Source organism: Apodemus sylvaticus, chromosome 9 (assembly GCF_947179515.1).
Source record: "Apodemus sylvaticus chromosome 9, mApoSyl1.1, whole genome shotgun sequence".
Lineage (NCBI taxonomy): Eukaryota > Metazoa > Chordata > Mammalia > Rodentia > Muridae > Apodemus > Apodemus sylvaticus.
In genome coordinates, this window is record NC_067480.1 from 89,973,182 (window position 1) to 89,997,322 (window position 24,141).

General features: G+C 43.0%; 1 protein-coding gene across 1 annotated transcript in view; it reads right to left on the reverse strand.

Moving 5' to 3' along the window:
- Nucleotides 1-24,141, reverse strand: part of Pkhd1 (PKHD1 ciliary IPT domain containing fibrocystin/polyductin) — a 463,409-nt gene that overhangs the window by 401,605 nt on the left and 37,663 nt on the right. The window contains exons 13-27 of the mRNA XM_052192751.1: nucleotides 22,254-22,395; nucleotides 21,584-21,698; nucleotides 20,384-20,662; nucleotides 19,070-19,159; nucleotides 18,881-18,971; nucleotides 17,572-17,714; nucleotides 15,118-15,245; nucleotides 14,230-14,405; nucleotides 10,344-10,482; nucleotides 8,785-8,912; nucleotides 6,738-6,922; nucleotides 5,547-5,669; nucleotides 4,164-4,269; nucleotides 2,906-3,181; nucleotides 1,463-1,593 (exon numbers count right to left, since the gene is read on the reverse strand). Coding sequence (XP_052048711.1) covers nucleotides 1,463-1,593; nucleotides 2,906-3,181; nucleotides 4,164-4,269; nucleotides 5,547-5,669; nucleotides 6,738-6,922; nucleotides 8,785-8,912; nucleotides 10,344-10,482; nucleotides 14,230-14,405; nucleotides 15,118-15,245; nucleotides 17,572-17,714; nucleotides 18,881-18,971; nucleotides 19,070-19,159; nucleotides 20,384-20,662; nucleotides 21,584-21,698; nucleotides 22,254-22,395 — 2,252 coding nt within the window. The remainder of the gene's footprint in view (nucleotides 1-1,462; nucleotides 1,594-2,905; nucleotides 3,182-4,163; nucleotides 4,270-5,546; nucleotides 5,670-6,737; nucleotides 6,923-8,784; nucleotides 8,913-10,343; nucleotides 10,483-14,229; nucleotides 14,406-15,117; nucleotides 15,246-17,571; nucleotides 17,715-18,880; nucleotides 18,972-19,069; nucleotides 19,160-20,383; nucleotides 20,663-21,583; nucleotides 21,699-22,253; nucleotides 22,396-24,141) is intronic.

Genomic DNA, 24,141 nt, shown 5'->3' on the forward strand with positions numbered 1-24,141 from the left:
GGTATTCTGAACTCTCTCCCTCTCCCTCTCCCTCCTCCTCACTCTCTCCCTATCCCTCTGCCTCTCCCTTTCCTTCTCTCTCCCACTCCCCTTCTCTCTCTCTCTCTCTCTCTCTCTCTCTCTCTCTCTCTCTCTCTCTCTCTCTCTCTCTCTGCATGTTTGTTCAGTTACTAGTCATCCTCTGGGGCATGGAGCTGCTAACAATGATGAGGGCACCAAGGCAGCCCTAATTAGTCTGAGTGTGATAGTGGATGTGACCTTTGCCCATCCCTCCAGGGAAAGGAAGAGCAAGATCCTAGAAAATGGACACTAGACAGAAGTAATAAGAAGGAAATTGGAACTTGGTATCTTATTCCTATTGTTTGTTTTGTATATGAGGGTATTTGTGTGAGCAAGGGCTTGTGTGTAAGGTTGTGTATATATTCATATATAGAGAGAAAGGTTGTATATGAAAACATGTATATGTCCATGTGGAGGCCAGAGATCAGGAATGGGTGCCATTCCTCATGAACTATTCTTTGAGACAGGGTGTCCCACTGTGACTTGGAACTTTCTGATTAGAATTCTGGTTGGTAAGAGAGCCCCCAAGGATCTGCCTGACTCTGCCTTCCTAGCTCTGGAATATGGGCATATGACAGCACTTTGATCTTCTGTGCTGGGGGTCAAAATTAAGTCCTTGTACTTGTAAGGCAAGTACTTTAAAAACAGAGCTATCTCTTCAGCCCATGGGGATATGCTTTCCCAGTATAAATAAAATAGTACGGAGTAACTAGGGGATAGTTTGTAAGAATCAAGCATTCTAGAATTTTCTATGTTCCACAAGTATACCAGAAAATAAAACCACTAAAGTATGCAACTTGTTTGCTCAATAAACAAAAAGACAAGATAATATATGTGTTGCTAATTTTGCTTATTCTATAGTATTGAGATTCATTAAAAGGACAGAGTAGGATGTCTGAATTGCCTTGTTCTTTAAAAAAACTAACTGAAATTAATTATAATATAGGGCTCAGTCTTTTCATAGCAAAACAAAGAATTGAAATATAAAACAGGGGCATTGTTGTGATGACAAGTTTGGATTAGTAAGTTTAGTTCTCAGAAGGGATATGTTTAAAATCCATCTGCTAATTAATTATGGTCACCAACCAGATGCAAGGAGCTAGTTTTAATCCTGAGATTCACCAGAGAAAAACCAATTTCATCATTTTGGGCCAAATTTGAAGCAAGCTTTACTAAGTATTAAACACTGACCAAGAGATAGACCACTTTCTGAAATATCCCAGCCCTGAAACACTCATTTATAGGGATTTATAAAGACAAACCCATGGGCCACCATACTACCCTATGGGGCTTCTGTAATATTCCCAGAACTACAACTCCCAGAATCCCAGGAAGTTACCTGGTCCTTGGGTGGGGCTTACAGATTAATATTGGGTGTTACAATAGCAAAGAGTCTTCTTACCTTAGGTGGGACTTTGCATTGAATTTGTTGCGAATTGCTTCTAATGACATCAATTACACACGACTGAGTTCCAAATAACACCAGGCTAACACCTTCCAAACTAGAGCCTCGGAGGGTAATCCACTGTCCTCCTGTAACAACAACAACAACAACAACAACAAAAAAAAAAAAACAGAAAAGTATTTTCACACGTATGTAGACACAAAGTTAATTACATGAAAAATTAAAATGAAGTTGAAATAGAAAAAAACCTTAAGTCAAAAATGCAAGGCAATGTTCAAACTGTGGGGGGAAAACTGAATTGAAATGTAGACATTATTACCTCACATAAAGGAAAAAGCAGTAGATCGAGGGCAGAAAGAGTAGTGAACCTTTCTAGAGACATTTATGAATAAAATATAAGGATACAGACAAGAGTCAAAGAAGCGGGTAGTTTCTGAAAACATTTTCTGTCCTAGATTCTAAATATCATGCTTGCCAGTTGTAGAAAACATACTCTTTCCCAAGAAACAATGTGTGACAGCATGATGTTTCTTAAGAGCAATGTAGCCACAGCCTGGGCCTTGGCAGTGCAGCTACCTGAGGCAGCTCGTGTTTAGCACTGTCCCCAAGCTCATTAATGAATCCAAGGAATTAAAAGTGTTCCCACCTGGGGAAACAGGAGGAGGAAAGGCAGAAAAGAGAACATGATTGTTCTTCTATTTTCCTTTCAATAAGGGCGTGCCATCTATAAGCAAACTTGATAGAAAAAAACATTGGAGGAAATTTTAAAATGCTGATGAAGATTGTAATTGTAAAACTAGAAAAAATGAACATAAGTAGGTAAAAAGAGTAAATATTGTAATTTCTCCAAATTGAATATAAAAAGCATATATATGATTCCAATAAAACATGGTGGGACTTTAATGTAAATTAGGTGAGAGGATTCTAAAGTTCAGTGAAATGTGATCAGCAAGAAAACAAAATTCATAAATAAGAACAAAAAGGTATCAAGTAATAATGCAAATGTGGTGGTAGCACGTGCTCAGACAGAGCAGGCAGAGCAGGCAGAACAGGCAATGCCAAGGGCAGCTCCGACATGCAAGTCCACAGGACGTGATGAGCATGTGGCTCCACCACAGCCACATTTACTTAATAAGCAAATGATTTATTGCATAAATAAAATAAAAGAATAGCATGATAAAAGATAAAACTTGAATTTGGTACTCCTATCTTTCATCCAAAGCAAATTTCAAATAAAATACTTGGACTTAAAGACAATAAGTCTATCCTGCATCCCTAAGTGGACCTATGTGTCTGGCCTCTGTGGTAGAGGTTTTACCTAGACCCAGAGCAGCTTGATGTGCACGGCAGGGGGTTTGGGGGCTTAGTGGGGATTTCTGCCTGTCAACAAGAACTATACCTTTGGAGGGCAGGAATGCAGTGTAGCCCCGCCCACATTACCAATCTCTGCAGTTGTAGAAGGCTCCACAGCATCCAGCCTGGGTTCTACATGCAGGAAGAGGCCTTCTCCACTGGCATTAACAGCAAGGCCTGAGGGTCTCACCAGCATAAAAATCGGGTGCACTCCAACTGGTAGCGGGGCCAGCTCACAGGCCACATCAGTTTCGCTTGAGGAAATAACTTCACAACTAGCTTTGTTCACCGTGACCTGCAAGAACTGGGCATCTCTAGGGAAACCAGCTCCAGTAAAATGAATCAGCAGGTTGAAGTCACTACCTAAAAGGGGAGGGGGAGAGAAAGTGTCAAACGCCAAATCAATTGGTGCTAACACTCCATTTAAACAATGAATCCATGGCATTCTTAGGCAATGGTTGAAACTGGAAAATATCATCCTAAGTGAGGTAACTCATTCACAAAAGAACACACATGGAATGCAGTCACTGATAAGTGGATATTAGCCCAGAAGCTCTGAACACCCAAGACACAACTCACATATCAAATCATTCCCAAGAAGAAGGAAGGAGAGGGTCCGGGTCCTGGAAAGGCTTGATGCAGCATTGTAGGGAATTACCAGGACCGGGGAGTGGGAGGGGTGATTGTAGAATAGGCAGAGGGAAGAGGGCTTATGGGACTTATGGGGAGGGGGAAACTGGGAAAGGGAAAATCATTTGGAATGTAAACAAAGAATATAGAAAATAATTTTAAGAGGGGGGGAGATCTCACTCCACCATCAAATGCTCACTCCCTTTCTGCTTCCTCTCCCAAAACTGAAGAAACCTCCTGCTGACTCTGACATCTGCATTTATTATTCTGATACACAGTCCCCACCTTCAGTTTCTTCAAAAAAGCAATGGAATGTCATAACCTTATAAGAATAAATCAGTCAATAATAATGTAAAGGAAGTTTAAAATGAAGGAAAAATAATAACCACACACATATTTCAAGGAAGAAACAATGTCTGGGCTGGGGAGATGGCTCAGCAGTTAAGAGCACTGACTGCTCCTCCAGAGGACCCAGGGACCCACAAGGCAGCTCACAGCTGTCTATAACTTCTGTTCCATGGTATCTGACTCCCTCACACAGTCATGCAAAACACTGATGCACATAAAAGAAAGGAGCGGAAACAAACAATACCCTTCCCCTCACATGAACTAAAATGCAACCCCATCCCGTCTCTCTACTGAAGATGCGGACTGTACTCACTCCATGGCCTCTAGCAAAAATCAGTGAGTCTAAGTTTCATAATCTAAATCATACCAAGGGAGTACCACACTTGATCCACGCTGGGAGTCGACTCTTGCTGGTACTGGAAGGAACAGGAGCCTGAACAGTGGGCTGGTATGTCATTCACTTGTACAGCCACCTGGGGAACCGAGGTAAGAGGATGAAAAGCATCAGTCTGCAAGGGCACTCATGACGTATTTGTGACCGTTTCCTAAATTAAAATGTCTCTATGATTCATAGACTCATTTCCTTTTTTTTTCTATTTTCTCAGTGAAAAGTTCTTATATGAAAATGAATCATTCAAAACGTAGTAAATCTCAAAGTAGTGGAAGTGCTGAGATCCAGTTGAGCAAATAAATATGGTAAATATATGTCTTTCCGAAATAGGGTTCTTTTTGTGTTTCCCAGTCTGACCTTGCCCTACCATATTCAGTCATGTACAGTATAGGCGTGTGATAAATTCTCTTTCAAAAGTGTCCTCTGTCATCTGGCAATAATTTCATAAACGGAGAATGCACAAGAACATTTTATCACTTCATGAGAACTACGTTTTTCTCTTTGAGGAGCACAGACTATTAAGATAAGCACTGTCCTTCCGCAAGCATGGCAGACCAACATATTCACGTATTTGGCTGAAAGTTGGTTTTGTCCTAGAACGTGGTGAGCCCTTAAGTAAAGACTCTCCTTTTCAGTGCATCTGATGCCAACTCAAAGAATGTTTAGAAATGGAGACAGTGACAAGATATGACTTGACTGATTCTGTATGGTTTTTTAAATGGGCTAAAGGCAGGTCACATTCTATAACACTTCTGTAAGAAGGAAAGGCATTCTTGAGTGACATGGACAACAAAAAGCCCTTCAACTTTATTTGCAATGCTTTATTTTCAAAAGATAAAAGATAAGGGCAGTCAGCATGAGCAAGACAGCTCTCGCCACCAGATCCTAAGGGCTTGAGTTTATTCCCTGTGACCCATGTAAAGACGAAAGGAAAGAAGTTCCCCAAAGATCTCCTCTGAACTCCCACATACACACCAACACGTGTGCTCTCCCTCCCCACCCAACACACACACACACACAATAATTAATAATAATAATAATAATAATAACTATGATGATAATTAATACACCTAGAAAGATAATTATAATTATCCACTCAGTTTGGATGCTTAATAATTGCTTATATATATTGAGCTACACAGATACTCTATCTTTTGTACCATGATGATAGCACCCATATTTATAAAACTTATGGTGCTTTTAAAGAAATTATGTTTTTCATAGCACTTTGCAAATGCTGTGAAACAAACCACTCTTTAGAAAAAATTAGAAAAGGAGTCACAGTAGTTGAACCAATTGGCTCACACTGAATGCAAGTAAAGACCTTGAAATACATTTGGAGCTAGCTGCCACACTCACCTGAGTTTGCTGGTTAGCAGTAGCCAACATGTCTCCGAAGATGGGTCCAAGGAAAACTCCACCGTCGTATACCACACGCGCAGTCACAGCAGGATTCACCCCAGTTAGATTTTGATCAGAGACCTGAGATAGTTACATTTCTGATCAATTCTGCCATGGAAAAGAAATCTCATCTTGATGAGAACAAAAGGTTGAGTTTTTATTTCACATTACATTTGAAATAATCCCATGGTTTACATTGATAAGGAATTTTAGCTCATTTTTTTAATAACTAAAAAATTAAGCAAAAGTGGCTCATGGAAGCCACAATAAAACATGCGGATGTTCATTTGCAAGAAGAGTTGTCAAAAGGGTGGTGTGATACCCAAGTGGGGCTCCCCTTCTCTGAGGAGGAGAGGGGATGAAGGAGGGAGGGATTTGTGTGGGTGGGACTGGGAGGAGAGGAGGGAGGAGGGCTGTGAGCAGAATGTAAACTGAATAAAAAATAAATAAATAATTTTTTAAAAGAGGCCCAAAAAACCAGTATGTTAAGTACTGAGATATGCTGCTCCTCTGTGCCTCTCTGTCTTATTAGTTTATAATTTAATATATTAAAACAAAACATAAGAAGATGGTGCTTTGAGATCTGAGCCAGGATTACTTTTCTTCTTCCATTTCCCTCCAGGATTCTGACTGAAAAGCCATATATCTCATAGCGCCATATAGCTCAGGTAAAATTTCATCTTGGGCTTCACTTTTAAAATAAGCAAGTACTAGATGACCATTAGATTGTTTTGTAAAATGTTAAATATGCAAGAGCGTCTGCCTTTGTCATTACCCAAGGACAGCAAATGCTTTCCTCAACTCCCTCTGCCAGGCCATCTGCCTCATGATGTTCCAAGTCGACCACATCTGCTTAAATTATCCAATAACAGCTGTGGAACTCTGTGTGGCGGACACTGACCAACAGCTTCTCCTCCCATGCTGTTAGAAAAGTCAACGCTGGCTTTAATGCAATGAGCTCTAAGATGTAAAATGTATGCTGAAACCATCGAAGACAGATAGGGATTCTCCTCCCTCGAATACGCCAACAAATGACAAGAATAACCTTTGACTGTTTTCATTCATGCAGTCCTCAATTTCTTCTTTTTACAAAATTTCTCCAGGGTACCGAATCCATACCACAAACAATCGAAGGCTGGGTATACCTACCCTGATAAAATTGGGCAGATCCCCAATCTGAGTGGCCCAAGAAAGAGTCCACACATGTTCATAGCAGGAATTTAGGTCCTCTGTCACAGTGAAGTCACTGACATTGAGATATCCAGATGTGGACACATCAGCATTGTCCTGCAGTAGCTTACGAAGTTGTCTGGCAGATATGTGCACTGGAACATCTGTGAGGCAAGTGTTTTGATGCAGAAAGCGGGATGCTAATGAGTGTGCATTGCAGGTGTCAGCGTCAAGGATAAAAGAAAATAAATACCAGGATGCACGCTAAATGTGCAGGAGACCTTCAGAGTCAAAATATCACACAAGAGAACCTCTACCCTAGTTAAAAATTCACGTCTGTCTCCAGAAGTAGATGCCCATGTTTTGCAGTGACATACTTCCAACAGAACTATACCACAAACAGTGAACAGGCTGTGTCAGGAAAAAAAAAAGAAAAAAGAAAAAAGAAAAACTGTCTCAACTATCAACTTGAAATACAAGTTCCACACACCTTTGTAATGCTGGGAGTCTAATTAAACCTTGGCTTTTCCTTGGAAAAATTTAGCTGGTCCTGTGAACAGAGAAAACTTGGCCACTTTTCACAGAAAGTCGGGAAGGCATTCAGCAGCTGACACCCATAAAATGTAGCCACCCCAGCTGAGGAATGCTAGCATTTCGCTTTGCTCTCTCTATTAGAAGCTCCTCTAACCCTGACCACCTGCTTTCCTGTTCTGCATCCCCACAGAGAAATAACAAATCTCTGTGCTCCATGCTTTACCAAAAGTTTCCATTTCATTAGCCAGCCCCGACAGCCCTGTGAGGCCCTGTGGGCACCTTAGCGCCTACCTGAGGGATGAAGAAAATAAACCCTAATGATTCAAAAGCTTGCCAAGCCCGGTGAGGCAGGTTTAAATTAAAATGCAGGCTGCTTTTCACCTGCTCAAGAGCCTTCCTCTTGAATGCCACAGTACCCTGAAGGGTTAATAACATTCCACTCTGTTTCTATAAGACCCACCGTTAAAAAGTGTTTCTCTACATTTGCACATAATTTTGGGTCTGTCCTCATTCCAGAATGTTGGGTTAAGGCTGGCTTTCCTCCATGGCTTTACAAGTGTCAATGTGACACCAGAAAAGTACCTCTACAGATAATCTTTTATTTGTACAAGGTACAGATACCCTAATGGTTCATACCACAGAGACAAAGAACATTGTGGACATTGACCCGTTTATCAGACTCTGAAAAGCAAGGTACCTTCAGCTTTTCCTATGTTGTCTCATTATAGTAAAGACATTCAGGGAGACCTTTTCTCAGGAAATAGGATATGGGGACATGCACCAGCTATGCATAAGACCTTAGCTTCCCTTCCGAAGACTCATATTTCTATCAAATGTATCGATAACATTATTAAACAATATTGGAATCAGTTCTGCTATCCTATGCCTTGTGAAGAGTGGCCCTAAAATTCTCAATAGCACAAGGCAGTGCGTTTAACTATATTTGGCTCTGAAGAACTGGATGCAATGGGCGTTAGCCTGGGACATTCTAGAGAGAAGGTGACACATCATGGAAGCCTCAGTGTGGCTGGCTAAATTCCACTCCACCCCATCCCTCACCCCAATTGTGTAACAAAATCTTGTATGTCCTTCAAGACCCAGGCAGAGACAAAGGAAGCAGGCAGAGATTAAAGCAGCTTCGTCTAAGCAGTGGTAGCATCCACCAGGGTTGAAAGGGCCGGCCAGCACACCGTCCCCTAGAGCAGGGGCAGGTGGGGCCCTATGCACACCTTCACATGGGGGCTTCCGACTCCAGAACTAAGAATAAACTTCTGTGTCTCTGAGTCTCCAAGGCTGTGGTAATTTATTATAATGGCCTCAGACAGTCAACTTACCCCCTTTCCCATTCTACAAAATTAAAAGGTCAGGACCGTACAGAAGAGACTGCTTCTTCCCAGATCTTTAATGTTAAGACAGCCTCTTCAGATCCTGCATCCTAGCTGCCCAACTCACAGGCTATTGTGACGAACATGTACCCTGATCACCCCTTTACCAGGTATCACTGTATCGGAGAGGTGGAGGAAGAAGTATCCTCCCAAAGGCGGGCTTGTCCTCTGGAGTCTCTGTGCTGTCACCTCAAGCAGTTCAGATCCTTCTCCTGTTGCCTCGGCCGGCACATAGCTGTGACATATCAAAAGCTAAGCATTAGCCACATCAGCCTCAGGGTGTGGAATGCAGACCAAACCCAGCTCTTTACAAAGATGGTTCCGTACCCATGATTCTAGGCTAGGAGTTCCAGCTCCCAGACACTGGATGTTCCTTTCCCACCATAGCAGGAACTGTATGCTATAGATATCTGGCCCTTTAAGAATATACCACCGACATCGATCTTATGAGCACAGGGATCCAGAAAACAAGCACCTGCCACTCCACCTCTGGTTCAAAAAGGACATGGCTTTCTAGAGCCTCATTTGCATACCAGAGTCAATGTGCCCTGGTCCATCAATGTTCCCCCCAGTACCCACTGCTGAAGCATCTACTCCACCTCACTTACTTCCTATATGCAAACACACTGTTGGGCACAGCTCTGCTTTTGACAAGGAAATGTATCCAAATAACTGCAGCGTGACCTGAGATGGGGTCTGCCCAGCCACTGCCCTGAGCTGACTAGTTGTGTCCCCCTCAAACCCAAAAGTCACATGTTGAAGCCTAGTCCCCGGGGACATGACATGAGAATGGTAGACTTCTGAGCAGGCTTTTAGATGGTGAATGAGACTGGTGTTCTTTGTAAGGTAGGTCCCAGACAAACTGTCCCCTTTTCCACCATGGTCACAGGCTTCCAGAGGAACCCAGAGACTTGAGGGAAACTTGGAGTGGAAGTTCATCAGAAACACTCTGAGCGTGAACCTGTGAGCAGTAACACAAATCGGTTCTTACCATTTCATAGTTAATAACTATGTGTGTGCATGTGTGTATGTAAATTTATACACACACACACACACACATGTATGTACAGTACACATCCAAGGCATGGCATCTGGATTCTGATGATCCTGCTGAGTTTTAAGTGAAAGTTAAAAGAATAACACAAATGTAGTCCTGAAACTTCAAGGATCCTTAGAGGCTCCAGCAGCCAGGGAAGCCAGGGCTGTGATACTCTACTGCCATCTGCTGGTGCGTGCTCAGAAGTGCCTTTTTTTGTTGTTCCTTAAGCTGCTTGAAAGAATTCTAACAAGCTCAAATACAGAGGGACTACAGTTAGGGGTGTCCATGGGAAACGGTGTTTGCTCTGATCAGCATAATAACTAAACTATCATAAAACAAATTCAATAGAAATAGGTTCGTGTATTTAGCTCTGGGCAAGATAAATCATCCCGGCTAGGTCACTAAAAATGCAAATTTTTCAGAAGACCCTACCCCAAACCTACCAGGTCCCAGCAATTTGTCTATAAACAAAATCTCCATCAGAGTCTGATATGTCATACTCCTCCAGTTGAGATCAGTGCTTTAAACAGTGAGCTAGGGAGTTCTCCCACCCTAGCTGTACCCGTGTGCACAGAGCCAGCTGTGACTACTGAGGAGGGGGATCCATGAGGGAAAACCACTCCTTACCATGCAGTGATGAGAGGAAGCTCTGAGCCACATCCTGCCAACCAGGAGGCTATGCTGTAGACTGGAGGGACTCCCACCACAGACACTGACTCCACCACATTCCCACCTGGGCGGGCTACTCCAGAATCGGCCTGAGAAACTAAAAACCAGGGATCCAATTAGTACCTTATAACTCAAGATAGAGACTCTGGGAAGTGGGGAATTCTGGCTGGAAATGGTTGAGTCGCTCAGATCTCCAAGCACACTTAAAGCCTAGATTTCTCCCCACCTATTACCATCAGAGAAGCACGTGGGTGTCTTCTCTGGACTGCATTCAGCTTATTACCATGAAGGAAATGCAACGATTTTACATAGGAAGATGAAGATCAACTCCATAGCAAGAAGTAAAATAAAAATAAGCTCCCGCCAGCCAAACACCTCCTAGGACACCACTACATTCTATTGTGCAGGTGACAGCTACCCCTTCCTTCCCACAGCCTGGGAAACTTTAGTGACACACAGATGATCCTCCCTAGGAATGCCATAACCCTGCAGGATGTGCTAAGGGAGCTACCCAAGTGCTGGTTCACAGCGTGAGGTGATATGTATGCAGAAACACACAAATTCAATTCCTGGTTTTCCCACTCTGCTAGTCAACACAGGCTCTCCAGTGCTCGGAATTATAAATTAAGGACCATGGCATGTGTGACGAAGAAAAATCTTCATAGCAGGTAATTCAGAAAGACTGCAAGACCTCAGTGACCACAGATTATCGCAATATCCTTTGCCTTCCCACTGGGCACTGGGTAAAAGACAGCTTTCACGGTTTAGATTACAAAGAGTTCAAGCTCAATAACATGTTTGTCTTATTCATTTCCTTCATGCCCACTTTGTTTCTTGTCTGCTTGAGTTTGTTTGAGATGGGGTCTCTCTACGTAGCCTAGGATATCCTGGAACTTATTGTGCAAGACCGGGCCAGCCTTGAATTCACAGAGGTCTGCCCATGTCAAAGGCATATGCCACCATGCCTGATACCGCATGCCCAATTCTTGCTGCAACACTGGCACACAGTAGGTGCTCAATGCAATTACAAGCCCTGCTGAGGAGACAGTGTCAGGAAACTCTGGGTTCCATTCTTTCCCCCACATCCATGTGCACTGGCAGAGAGGAAGGGCTTTGAGAATAACCTCTCTTAGTCTGATTTCCTCATACAGAGATAGAGGGGAAAGGACAGCCTCAGGTGCTTTTGAGAGAACTACATGCAATGATGATGATGGGGATGGTGGTGGTGATGATGAAGGAAGCTACCACTGAGGATACAGAGAACTTCCATAGAGGCTGTTAAGTGGAATATTATGAGCATATATTGTACTGATCAGACAAGCAGTCAGTCATGACAACTGAGATCAGTTATGTAGTGTATATTGCTATTAACTAAAACTCTCAGGACACCAGCAGAGAGATCTGACAAGGAATGCTGCAAGCTGCTCCACCAATCCCAGCTTCTTTCTTGTCCCTACTCCGCCCCCTCCCTATCCTCATTATCTTTCTGCCCCTGGATGATTCTATGTCTTCTTGAGGTAAAAAGGTGACAGCAGTGAGAAAGAGGACTGGGTCCTTGACATCAAACAATGGCTCTCAACCTTCTGAATACTGCACCCCTTCAATACAGTGCCTTATGTTACGGTGAGCCCCAATCATAAGATTATTTCCTTGCTACTCCATAACTGTAATTTTGCTTCTGTTATGACCCGTACTGTAGATATCCGATAGGGAGGATATCTGATATGCGGCCCTGATGCAGTCACTATCCACAGGTTGAGAACCACTGGTTTTAAGTGACAAAGTGACATGCAGTGGAGAGGAGAGGGAGCAAGATGCCACCTGCTATCTAGTCTAGAGCTTCCCAATCATGTTTAAAGTGTGAAACACTGACCGGCCTGGCCCTCTGAAAACTCTGCACAGTACTGGGGATGGCAAAAGCCCTCCAGCCAGTTGTTTTTTTTTTTTTTCTTCTTTTTTTTTTCCTTTTTTTTTTTATTCGATATAATTTATTTACATTTCAAATGATTTCCCCTTTTCTAGTCCCCCCACTCCCCGAAAGTCCCGTAAGCCCCCTTCTCTTCCCCTGTCCTCCCTCCCACCCCTTCCCAGTTCCCCGTTCTGGTTTTGCCAAATACTGTTTCACTGAGTCTTTCCAGAACCAGGGACCACTCCTGCTTTCTTCTTGTATCTCATTTGATGTGTAGATTATGTTTTGGGTATTCCAGCTTTCTAGGTTAATAACCACTTATTAGTGAGTGCATACCATGATTCACCTTTTGAGTCTGGGTTACCTCACTTAGTATGATGTTCTCTAGCTCCATCCATTTGCCTAAGAATTTCATGAATTCATTGTTTCTAATGGCTGAATAGTACTCCATTGTGCCAGCCAGTTGTTTTAAGACACCAGCAAGCATGGCTCGTCACCTCAACCTGCATCTAAATAGCATCATTTTCAGTGTGTCAAAGCAAGGCTTGAACGGCTTGCAGTGACTCGGTGTGCCCCCAAATATTCAAAGAACACTTAAACCAACAGAGCAAACAAACAAACAAACAAAAAAAAAAACGGAGTTTTCATGCACACTGAAGATGATATTAAAAGTCTTCAGGGGGATCACAAGATGACTTAGCATTAGAGGCAACTGCCACACGAGCCTGGGGTCCCAAGTTCAAACCCCAGAAACAACTCAAAGGTGGATAGAGAGAAACAGCACTCAAAGGTGTCCTCTGGCCTCCACGAGTACACCATGGCATGCACACATGTGTGCACATGTACATGTGTGCACATGCTAGCACGCACACATAAATAATAAATAAAAATAAAATTTAAATTTAAAAAGACGATATGGTTTCAAAGTTGATCGTGCTCTCATGCGCCATCTGCAATGTCTCTCACCCTTAGGTCTGCAACTTCTAGGAGAAAGGCTCAAAAGTATAGAATTCCAAAAGACAGTGTCATCTTCTCTCCATAGACTGAGGAGCTAGGAAATGGGGAAGAACTGAGCCCAAAGGCCTAGGAAACAAAATTGACAGAATAGAAAAGGGAGCAAAGGTTGGAAGGCTGGAGGCCCTGAGAGAACCTGGACCAGCAGCCTTGGCCATCAGTGCTCATGCATGGCCAACCTCAGTGAGACTCATGGGGTGAGCTCTATGTTCTGAGGAGCAGCAGGCAGCATTGACAGGGGAAGAACACAATCCCAGAGAGAGGCTGGAGGACACTCTGTGAGGAAGGACTCAGAACTGAACTCAGACTGTGTGGCAGGAGTCTGGGAGGACAGAAGGGATGAGCTGGTCCCTGCAGCACCAGCTGCCAATCGAGAAAGACACAGATCACATCTTTAGCCCATGTACAAGAGCAAATATTGAATATCGCTTCTAGCACTGTATATGACAGATGCTATGGCCAAAGGAGAAGGAAAGACCCTGCTAGCCTAACATAGCAATAACCACAACGTTTATATTTTGTAAGTACTTCTTTGGCCAGGAGACATGAAGGGTAACTTTATATTAATCATTAGTTAATCTTGATTCCTTTATTGGTATAATCTTTATTGTACCCATTTTACAGATGGGGAGAATAAATTTTCCAAGCCAGAAAGTAGTAACATGGGGAGAAGGAGTCCAAGCACAAAAAAAGGATGAAATTATGAGATAAGCAGAAGACAGAGACAGACAGAGACAGAAAAACTAGCTAGTGTGTAAGGACACATACTCCCAACCCCATCTGCCTTCAAACCAAGGCAGGTGAGTTGAAGAGTCACCCATTCTCTCCTTTGGGGGAGGGAGGGAAAGCAATTACAAGTGTGAAAGTTTGAGAAAGGCATTGGACAGGCAGACCCAAGAGAACAGCAGATGCGGTGATCACCTGTTATGTTGGTATCTGCAAGAATAATTTCATCCACATACAGCAGGCCTGCCTCTGGAACCATGGGGAGGATGTCAATCCGATGAACCAGCAATGGGCTGTTTGCCAGAGAAGCCTGGAGACCCTCAGAGTGGCATACACATGTGTCCCAGAGGTTAATGCAAGTGAACTGCCACCTGCCAAAGCAACGAGAAGGGCCAATGGGCAAGGCCTTCAGACCTCCTCCTTAAGAGCCTGACAGGCCCTATACCCCGGTCTCAGCCCACCTTCATCTACAAAATCAGGGGATACAAAGTCAGTCAGTCAGTCGTCAGTCAGTCAGTCAGTCAGTCAGTCCGTCACTCAGTCAGTCAGTCAGTCCGTCACTCAGTCAGTCCGTCACTCAGTCAGTCCCTCAGTCACTCAATCACTCAGTCAGTCAGTCAGTCAGGACAGACACTAGGCATCAGCAACACTCTCAAGTAACAATGTAATGATGCATCTTAAACAGACTCCATGCCAGGCTCTAACCACAGGACCATCCAGCTATTACTGTCTCATTGAAGATTAAAACAATTTCAAGACCCACAAGAAACTTCTGGATAGAAAACAGAGCAGGGTGCTGTAATTTTATTATAGACCCGCTAGCAGGATGTGCAGATTCTCGAGGCCTCAGTTCTCCTCGTCTCTCACGTCAAAGGATGTCTTGAACATTCTGTCCCAAATGTGATGCTAGGATTCTCTTAGATTCCTTCTATATCCATGACAGTTTCTCTTAAGTGAAAGTGCTTTGTCAGGTAGAATAATTTCAAAACCCCACATTAGTATCTAAGGACCAAATGGAATACTCAGTACCTCACATGGTGACAGCTGATCCAGGACCCACCCACACCTTCCCACCATGGTTACCTCTCAGGGTGGGGTTCTGTAACACTCCAGTCACAGGTGATATTCTTCATGATATTTTGAAAGCCAAATAGGAAAGAAACAGTCACGTCCAGGGTCCTGTTCATATGGCCTCGGTATGCAAAGCATAGCTGTGGATACCAAACATGCCCTTCAGTGTACACTGCGGGAAGCTTCAATACAGACACTACATGAGGAGAGCTTACTGCGTGCTATGCAAGAGTCTAGGTGCTGCATTCCTCCGGCTTCCAGTCTAGCAGGAAGCGTCAAGCATTGTTCTTGACTTCCTCCACGAAGCCAGAAAATACTAGACTAACTACTTTCTCTGACGACAAAAAGAAAATGATAATCGATGGAGAGCTTTTTTCGAAGTTCAGTACGGTGCTCGGTGATAAGGACTTTAAAGTGCATCAATTATAAGCGCCCTGCTTTAACCCAGGCACGTGTGGGCCTTCAGCAAGTCACTGTTCTTCCTTCTGCTTTCATTCCCAGCACGCCTGACTTCTAGACTCAATACAAAACCAAAAGGATCTGGCATGAAGGGGCTTTGAAAAAGGGATTTCTAACCTCTGCCTTCTTGCCTTTGAGAGAGCAGGGTAACCATTGGGAAAGCTGTCTTTTACAGGATTGGAACATTTAACAGCATCCCTAGACTCTGCTTACTAAACGTCAATAACAAGTCTCTCGTTATGACAAGTAAAAGTATTTCTCTGCATTTCCGACTCTCCCCTAAAGGGCAAATGTCCCCATCGGCATGCCCCCACAACAAAGAAGAGGGTGAAGATGGACGGGTCCCTGCCTGAGCCGGTGAGCCCACCTCCCATTACTGCTCGACTAGGAAGGATGTAGGTTATCATGAACTCTGCTGTCCCGTATTCTGCTATCGCATACAGTGACTTTGGTTTCCAGAACCAATGAGCCACACCTATTTATGAAGATGGAAGAGGTGCCAAACCAAGAATGCAAGAAGTCCTCAAGAGGGACTAGAGAGACGGCTTAGCAGTTAAGAGCAATGGTCGCTCTCCCAGAGGACATGGCTCCAATTCCCAACGTCCTCATGGTGGCTCTCAATCATCTGTAAATCCAGTTCTAAGGAAGCTGACACCCTTTTCTGGCTTCCGCAGTTACCAGAACACATATGCAAATACATACACAAAAATTACCTATACACATCTAATAATTTTTTTTAAAAAAGGTTTTCAAGAATTGGGCTAACTTTCCTAAACCAGTAAAATTATAATCTAATAATTACAAAAAATTATCATTTAGTAATAATTATGCATTCTAAATAATTATCCTTATACCACTGATAGCTCCCATCCCTAATCAAAGAAGCATCTTCCTGCTGCAGACAGAGACTGTCACAGAAATCTAAAACTAGTCAAAAATGCAGAAAACTGACCACAGAGTACCCAGCCTGGGATCTACAACATGACCCAACCCGTACACCTAAGGCTCAAGAAACATTTTGGAAAGGGGGGCAGAAAGATGCTAACCAGACACAAGATGGTATCTTTTATATATGACTGGGTTGCTGCACCCATGCAATCCCAATACAGTTGCCTAAAAAAGGCCTGCATGGTGACAAGACTAGGTCCCCTTCCAAATGTGGGCAATGGAGACCGCACAGGCGATTAAGGGCTGCTGGGAGGGGGAAAATCTGTCTTCCTCAGGGACCAGCCCACTGATAGGTTATCCAATCCCAGGTAGTCAGCTCCAAACACATATACACATAGGAAATACTAAATGGACTCTGAAGGAAATGTGTGCATGTGCATGTGTCTGCAGTAATTAACAGAACAGGTTATAAATTTGGGACGGAGTAAGGGAACACAAGAAGAGTTGGAATGTGGAGATGGTAGAGTGAAATGCATAGAAGACAGTATGAATTTTTCAATTAAATAAATAGAAAAGGGGGTGGGCATATCCATCAATCCACTAGTTACATTAATTACAATAACAAAAATGATAACTACCCTTGACTGAGTCCTCTCTACTGCAAAATATTTTACTATATTATTGTACTGATCTTCACCACATTCTTGAGAGCTGGACCATAACAACCATTTTAGAGATGAGTAAGTTAAGACATTATACTCCAGTAATGTTATACTCCAGTAATGTTATACTCCAGTAAGACATTAAGAGCCATAGGCTGTAGAGTTAGGCTTCCAAATCAGAGTTCATTTATAACACTTGCACTGTTTCTCAAGCTTAGATAGCAAAGAAAACATCTGACCAAATAAAAACGTCCATAGGCCTTCTAGCTAACAGTAACCTTCCAGGTATCAATACGAAAGTAGGATCCTGGAGATGTAGCTACGAAATTTAAAACATCAGCTCAAAATGTACTGTACAAATCACTAAAGTCATTCCCTTGTGCTTCCGTTATTTTGGTTCAATCCCAAGGAAAAGTCCCAACCTGCCAAGCCCAGAGACATGAGGATGGACACTCACATACGGGTATCGATCCAGCTGATAGCCCTTGCTGGCAGCCTCGGGACTTAAGATAAGATGTCGAAGTTGACCAAGGCTGAATCTGCCACAGAAGGGTTCAGTCGAACTGGTGAGGACCCCATCAGACCTGGAGCCTTCTAAGCCTGTATAAAATTCAAATGCATAAGAACACAGGCAAAGCCATGAAATACAACAGTGTCTGCACAGGAAATGAACTCAAGCCTAGAGTGAGATGGGAAGAATTCACAGGCTTTGCAACCCCCAACTGGGAGGTTGCAAAGAACGCACCCCAAGCATCTCCCTCCCTACCCTTTCTGGCTGCCACAGAATATAGATTACTAATACCATTTTCTCTGTGTGCCAAGATATGAAAAACTATTGAGAAGCAAGAGAAAGGGTAATAGCAATGGGAAAATATTCTATTTATTTATTTATTTATTTATTTATTTATTTATTTATTTATTTATTTATTTTATATGTATGTGTGCCTGAGTATATATAAGTGTATCGTGTATGTGTAGGAACCAATAGATGTCAGTAAAAAGAAGGTATCAGATGACCTGGAACTGGAGTTCCTGCTGGGAATAGAACCTGTGCCCTCTGCAAGAGGGGTCAATGTTCTTAACCACTGATCCATTTCCCTAGCCCCTCAATAAAACTTTAGTTCACTTTCAGAATCGTTTTTAGAATGCATTGGCCGATGATGGGTAATAAAGCACATTAGCACATTTTAAGAATTTTTGTCCGTATTCTTATATAATGATTCTTTTGTATCAGCTAGAAATGGTGGTGCACACTTGTAGTCCCAGCACCTTGGGAAGCTGAGGGAGGAGGATCACAAGTTCAAGACTAATCTAAACAAGTCAGTGAGGTCTTGTATCAAAACATTATTTTTTTAATTAACAGGGTGTTGATATAGGAGCATCTTCAAGGCCATGGAGTTTAATCTCCATCAGCACACCAACAAAAATCACTGATATGCATTTCAATTTTGAACTAAACAAGATTTTTTTTAAAAAAAAATTAATACATATTTTTGCCATACATACCCCATTTCTTCTCCCCAATTAGAGTAAACTCTCTAGATGGTGTTTCTCACCACTGATCTACCAGGAAGAACGCACCCCAAGCATCTCCCTCCCTCATGCAAAGTTACTCTCCTGGCCATTCCACCCAGAGACAGTGAGCACGTTCTCATTGGGCTCTATTTGCACTTTAGTCAAGAAATAGAGCTTGCTCCTGTGTTATAAGAAAGAAAAGGAGGACGGCGATAGAAGGAAGGACCAGAGCTGGTCAACGCAGGGGCCACCTTGCTCAAATCCAAGCCGCAGTAGAACATGAGCTGAAAGGGGCATCAGGCTGCATCTCACCACAAGCAACTCCTCGATGGCGGTTTGGATCTATCGAGATGAATAAAAATGCAGTCGCTCAAACATCAGGCCTAAAGGCCACCCCTAAAATCCCCTCACTTCCCTTCATTATTGGAAAAAAAACTCACCTGCTGGGCTGTGGCATTTGCAGGAACTGGCTGGCTGGAGACATTGCCCCAAGTAAGGAAAAAGTCTCCTTTACCTGACACGTTCAACACCTAAAACGTCAAGAGACAATGTTCACTGCCGTGCAGGGACTCCAGTCAGAGAGTCTGTCTAGGGAAAGAGCTCCTCAGAGGGCTGTTTCCATATTACTATGGTTTCAATTTTCTAAATACAGATGCTCTAGAAATCTCCGGAAAACAGCACCACCATCGATCGAGACTTTTCTTGGAATGACATAAATGATAGGGTCCGTGTTCATCTGTGCTGCTTTTTCAAGAGTATTTTGACATAAAAGTGGACAACTGCAAGTCACACTTATGAAAGGATGTGACACAAAGGTGGCCACTGCCCACCTCTCTTTTTAACCTTCTCAGCAAACGCTTCCTTGAAGGAGTGGCCTGAGGCAGAAGACAGCACATCCCATGCCCCTCCCTCACAGGGGCTCATCCCATCTCTACTGTGCTCCTGACAGGTGTGCTCTCCTGGCCACATTTTTGCTTTCACCCTGATGTAGGACTTATGAATCATTTGCCCTGTTTTGCTTTTCTCAGTAGTTCTTTATGCTCCTGTTACTACTTAACCAGAAGCAGCAGAAAGTGGAGTCCACACTCATTCACCTCTGTATAGAAAAAGGGAATGACAACAGAAGTTATATTGCTCAACGAAGACCTGGGTTCAATTCCCAGTGGCCACAGGGTGGTTCACAACTATCATAACTCTAGTCTCCAGCTCTAGGGAATCCCATACCATCTTCTGGTCTCCATAGGCACCAGTCATACACACAGTCCACAGATATATATTCAGGCAAAATAATCACACATAAAACAAATCTAAAAAAAATTTAAAAACTTACCTAGAATTCAAATATTTCAAAAATAAGTCAGCAAGAAAGATAATCTTATTATTAAAAATACATGTAAGAACTGTATTCATCTGGCCAGCGCGATGGTTCAGTGTGTTAAAGTATATGCTGCTGAGCCAGACAACATGCTGGGTTGGAAATCAGGGACCCACATGGTTGAAGGAGAGAACCAACCCTTTCAAGCTGTCCTCTGGCCTCCACACAGAAGCCCTGGAACCCGCACATGAACACATAAATAAATAATGTTTAAAAATAAAGAAAAGGAGTTGTAGACTTTACAGCCCTGTATCCCGTATCTATGGCAGAGGAATTGCAATTGTGCCTCGGGTTTCCTTATTCTCTGCCAGATGTCCTACTGAGGAAGGTTCCTCTCTTCCCGTGACTCACTTTTCCAGGACTGGAAAGACACACAAACCTGTATTTCTGGAAGTCTCTGGGCTCGGGCTCGGATCTGGTGCTTCTCCAGAAGGTAAGTGTTGACAACATCTGGATTCAGCCAGGTGTTGTGGATCTGGACAGCAATTCTCATCCCCTTGCTGGGCGCTATCCCATGATGCTCTGCTTCCAAGTAGTACTTGGCTCCGCCCCGTAGTTCTAGCTTATTTGTCTTCTGTTGCCAGTTCCCTTCATTCCCATTCAGCTCCCAAGAGTCAAACCAGTCAGCAGTGCCAGCCCCTACAGAGGCCACTTCTACCTGTGCCCAAATAAGCCAATCAGGATCAACAGTATGAATCTTCCATGCAGTTTGTTCTCAAATAATGAGCATTTGAAAGCTACCAATCAGACATTTTTAAGCTATCATTTTTTTTCCAACAACTCAGTCCATTCACTTTGGCTCTGTGGCTGTTTGCTTCTCCACTCCACTTCCTTCCTCTCTCTCAAGTGCATTGTACTTGAGTTAGAATGTATAAGTTATATTTAGGAACAGCCCCTGTCCTGATACCCTATGTCTGTGTGAGGCTGTAAAAAGATAGTATTAAGCCTTTGAAAGACATAGAATGGTACTAGCTCATCAAAACCCATGACATTCTCCAGTAAGCTGATCTCAGAGAGCAGACTAAGGATATTGTGGGTCTCTAAAGGCACAAGGCTCATAGAATTTCCCTACACAATACTAACCCAAAGGGTGGGAAAAGCACAAGTTTTAGAGTCAAACCAATCTGATTTTCTACTGTGAACTCTTCTCTTATTATCAAGTGGTCCTGAACAGGCCATACAATTCTCCAAAAGCTCATTTTCTCATCTAGAAAGTGGAGATATGCATATTTCACAGAGATACATATTACTAGCAAACTGTAAAAATGTAGCATGACACTGGGCTCACACTACCATTATAGTAATCCAAATTGCTTTGCAGCAATTAATATCCATGGTCAACCATGCAATTTGTTCTCAAATAATGAGCATTTGAAAGCTACCAATCAGACATTTTTAAGCTATCATTTTTTTTCCCAACAACTCAGTCCATTCACTTTGGCTCTGTGGCTATGTTTGCTTCTCAACCACAGAGTGTGCTTTACAACCACAGGACAGGAAAGCTTGATCTTTGATCCTTTCTTCTTTCAAGGGTGAAGGACGATGAGCCAAGGGAAGGCAACCCAGAGACGGTGAATACCTTAGTCCTGGGCTCCTCTGAAGAACTGAAGCGCAAGGAAGCTTGACTGTCTGCCTCAATCCAGAACGTGTAATTGTTCGTCTCTGGAGCCACGAAGAACCCACTGAGCCGTGCTCTGTAACACAGAACACAGAATCAGTTGAGACTAAACAAGGCCCAGATCCCTGAGCCGGCATGTAGCAGCTTTTGCACTGGAGTCTTCATTATGGAAATGACAAGAAAAAAAAAACTGACTCTTATACCACAGGATTATTCTGAAGATTCTATAAAAAGCAAGCACACCTGTCTGATCTCAGCATGGCTTTGTCTCCACACACCTGCTTTGCAGTTGGCACATAGCTCTTGGCAGTTGTATCATCTCTCAGACAACCATGACCATAGCACCAGACGACAATGTGGAGGTTTGGCTGAGAAGAGCACCTATCTCCAAAGCAGATTTGGAGTTACAGGAAATATGGGCTTTGCTCTCTATTGGGTTGTATAGCTACAAAAGGTCATGTGATCATCAAAATGACAGATACTGGCTGAGAATGTTGTCAAAGACTCCTTGTGTTGAACTGGCCCATACAACAAATGACCCTCTAGAAATATCATTGCTTTCTTCCCTGTATCCTAGCTGTCCTGAAATAGTCAATATACCCTTGCTATGGATTCCCAGTCTATAGCATACCTGAAAGGTCTCCCTTCCTTTGACCAAAAGCCAGATGGAGAACTGGCATTAGGAACTATCTGCCACCTGTACCCTGGGGTGGCTTCAGTCAGCTCCATATCCTTAACAGCATCTCCAACTTCAAAAAGGAGTCCTCGATTGCCTGTAAGACATATATATCCCATAACCACCAGACAGTGTTCCTCCTCACAACAAAGACCCCACTCAAATTATGGGGTTACAGATGCTTTCTGGGATGGTATGTCACCAGAGACCAAGATGAGGTAGTCCTGTGAGAGACTCTGTAGGGACTAGGAACTGTCTAGAAAGAAAGAAAAAAAATCCCTGGGTAGAAGGTAGAATATTGGAAAGAGCAACCTAATGAGAAACATTAAGGAGAGCTTTTCTCAGAGAGAGGAAAGAAGAGAGAAGGAAGACTTTCAGCTGCCATGCTACAGAAGAAGGACACATCTTGGAGAGGGCATGAAGGAACAAACACTGCTGTTCAGAAAGGTGGCCTGTGTGCCGGTAATGTGTGACATTGTCTGACTTTGTGCCTTCTAAAGCTGAACTTGAAGGCCTGATTCAGCCTGCAGGTTCTATTTCATAAAATTCCCTTTTTCAGAAAAATTGCCAGTCCTCCGGGTTTTCAAGTATCATGACCTCAATGTATAGACCCACACTCAAGGCCAATTGGTGGCATAGTTTGATTATGTGGTATTTTAACTGATGTTATACTTATATATTTATGTTAAGCAAACCTTGAGGCAAAAGGCACTGATATTGGATACCTACCTTGATCAATATTGGACAGTCATCCTGGATGAGCATTAATACTCTAGATGTACTTAACTGTGTATTCAGATTTGTGGTCTATCATTTACAAGGTGTGAAGTTTGGATTCCTCAATACCCTGAGTCTCCATTCACTCATACATCAAAATAGGGGTGGTAAGAACTAGAAACAGTAGTCAAAGAGTATAATATCTGGAAGTAGAATAATTATTCAATAATTGTTGCCTATTATAATTATTATTATAAACTAGTACTGTTGTTCATTAGCCCCTAAAATGGATTGTAAAGACAGGATAAGCAGAGAATTCAAATATTTAACTCTGAGATTCCCAACCTCTGCCCTGTTGCTGTTTTAGTCTGGGCAGCTCTGTTGTCGGGCTGTGCTGTACACTACAGGATGAACTGCATCCCTGGTTTGAACTCACTAGATGCTAATATCATCTTGTCCCCTGAGGCCAAGAATCAGTCATGTTGGATAAGCCCTGCTTGGAGTGGTATTTTGCCCTACTTCCACAGGACAAACGTCAATAGCTTTTCAAAAAGGGTATCACTTACTCAAATAGCTGCTTTCCGGAAATGATCCTACCATGAATAGAGCATCTAAAGCATGAAACACTCAACAGGGGAACCACCTTCTGCTTCCTGACGCAGGAAACACACTTTCTCTACATTACTTGTTTCAGTACTTTGGTCTCCTTGGATGGGAGCTCTCCTCAAGTAAACACTGGCAATCTGGGAGCTCCAGAATTCTCAAGACAGACCTTTTGCATCTCTCTCTACACAGCAAACCTTTAGGAAGGTTTCACGCCTGCAGGGCAATTTTGCCTATAGGTGCTGAGCTTTTCGAATTGACTGGCTACATCTGTGAGCATTAGGTCAGTGCCTCACACACAGACCAGCAACCTGTGTTGACAGCGCAACATGCCAACCTTCCTTATCCTTAACTGCACTGGAGTCCCTAGTGCTGATGCCTAGCAGAAAATGTGGGAACTTCAAACAAACGAGGACAGGTGGAACCTGCTGCTTTGCCTTCTCTGTTGCTGTCTACTGGAGGCAGATGCTGGTGGCCATGTCACCGCACATTCCCATTTGTGATATCAACAGAAAAATGCCCA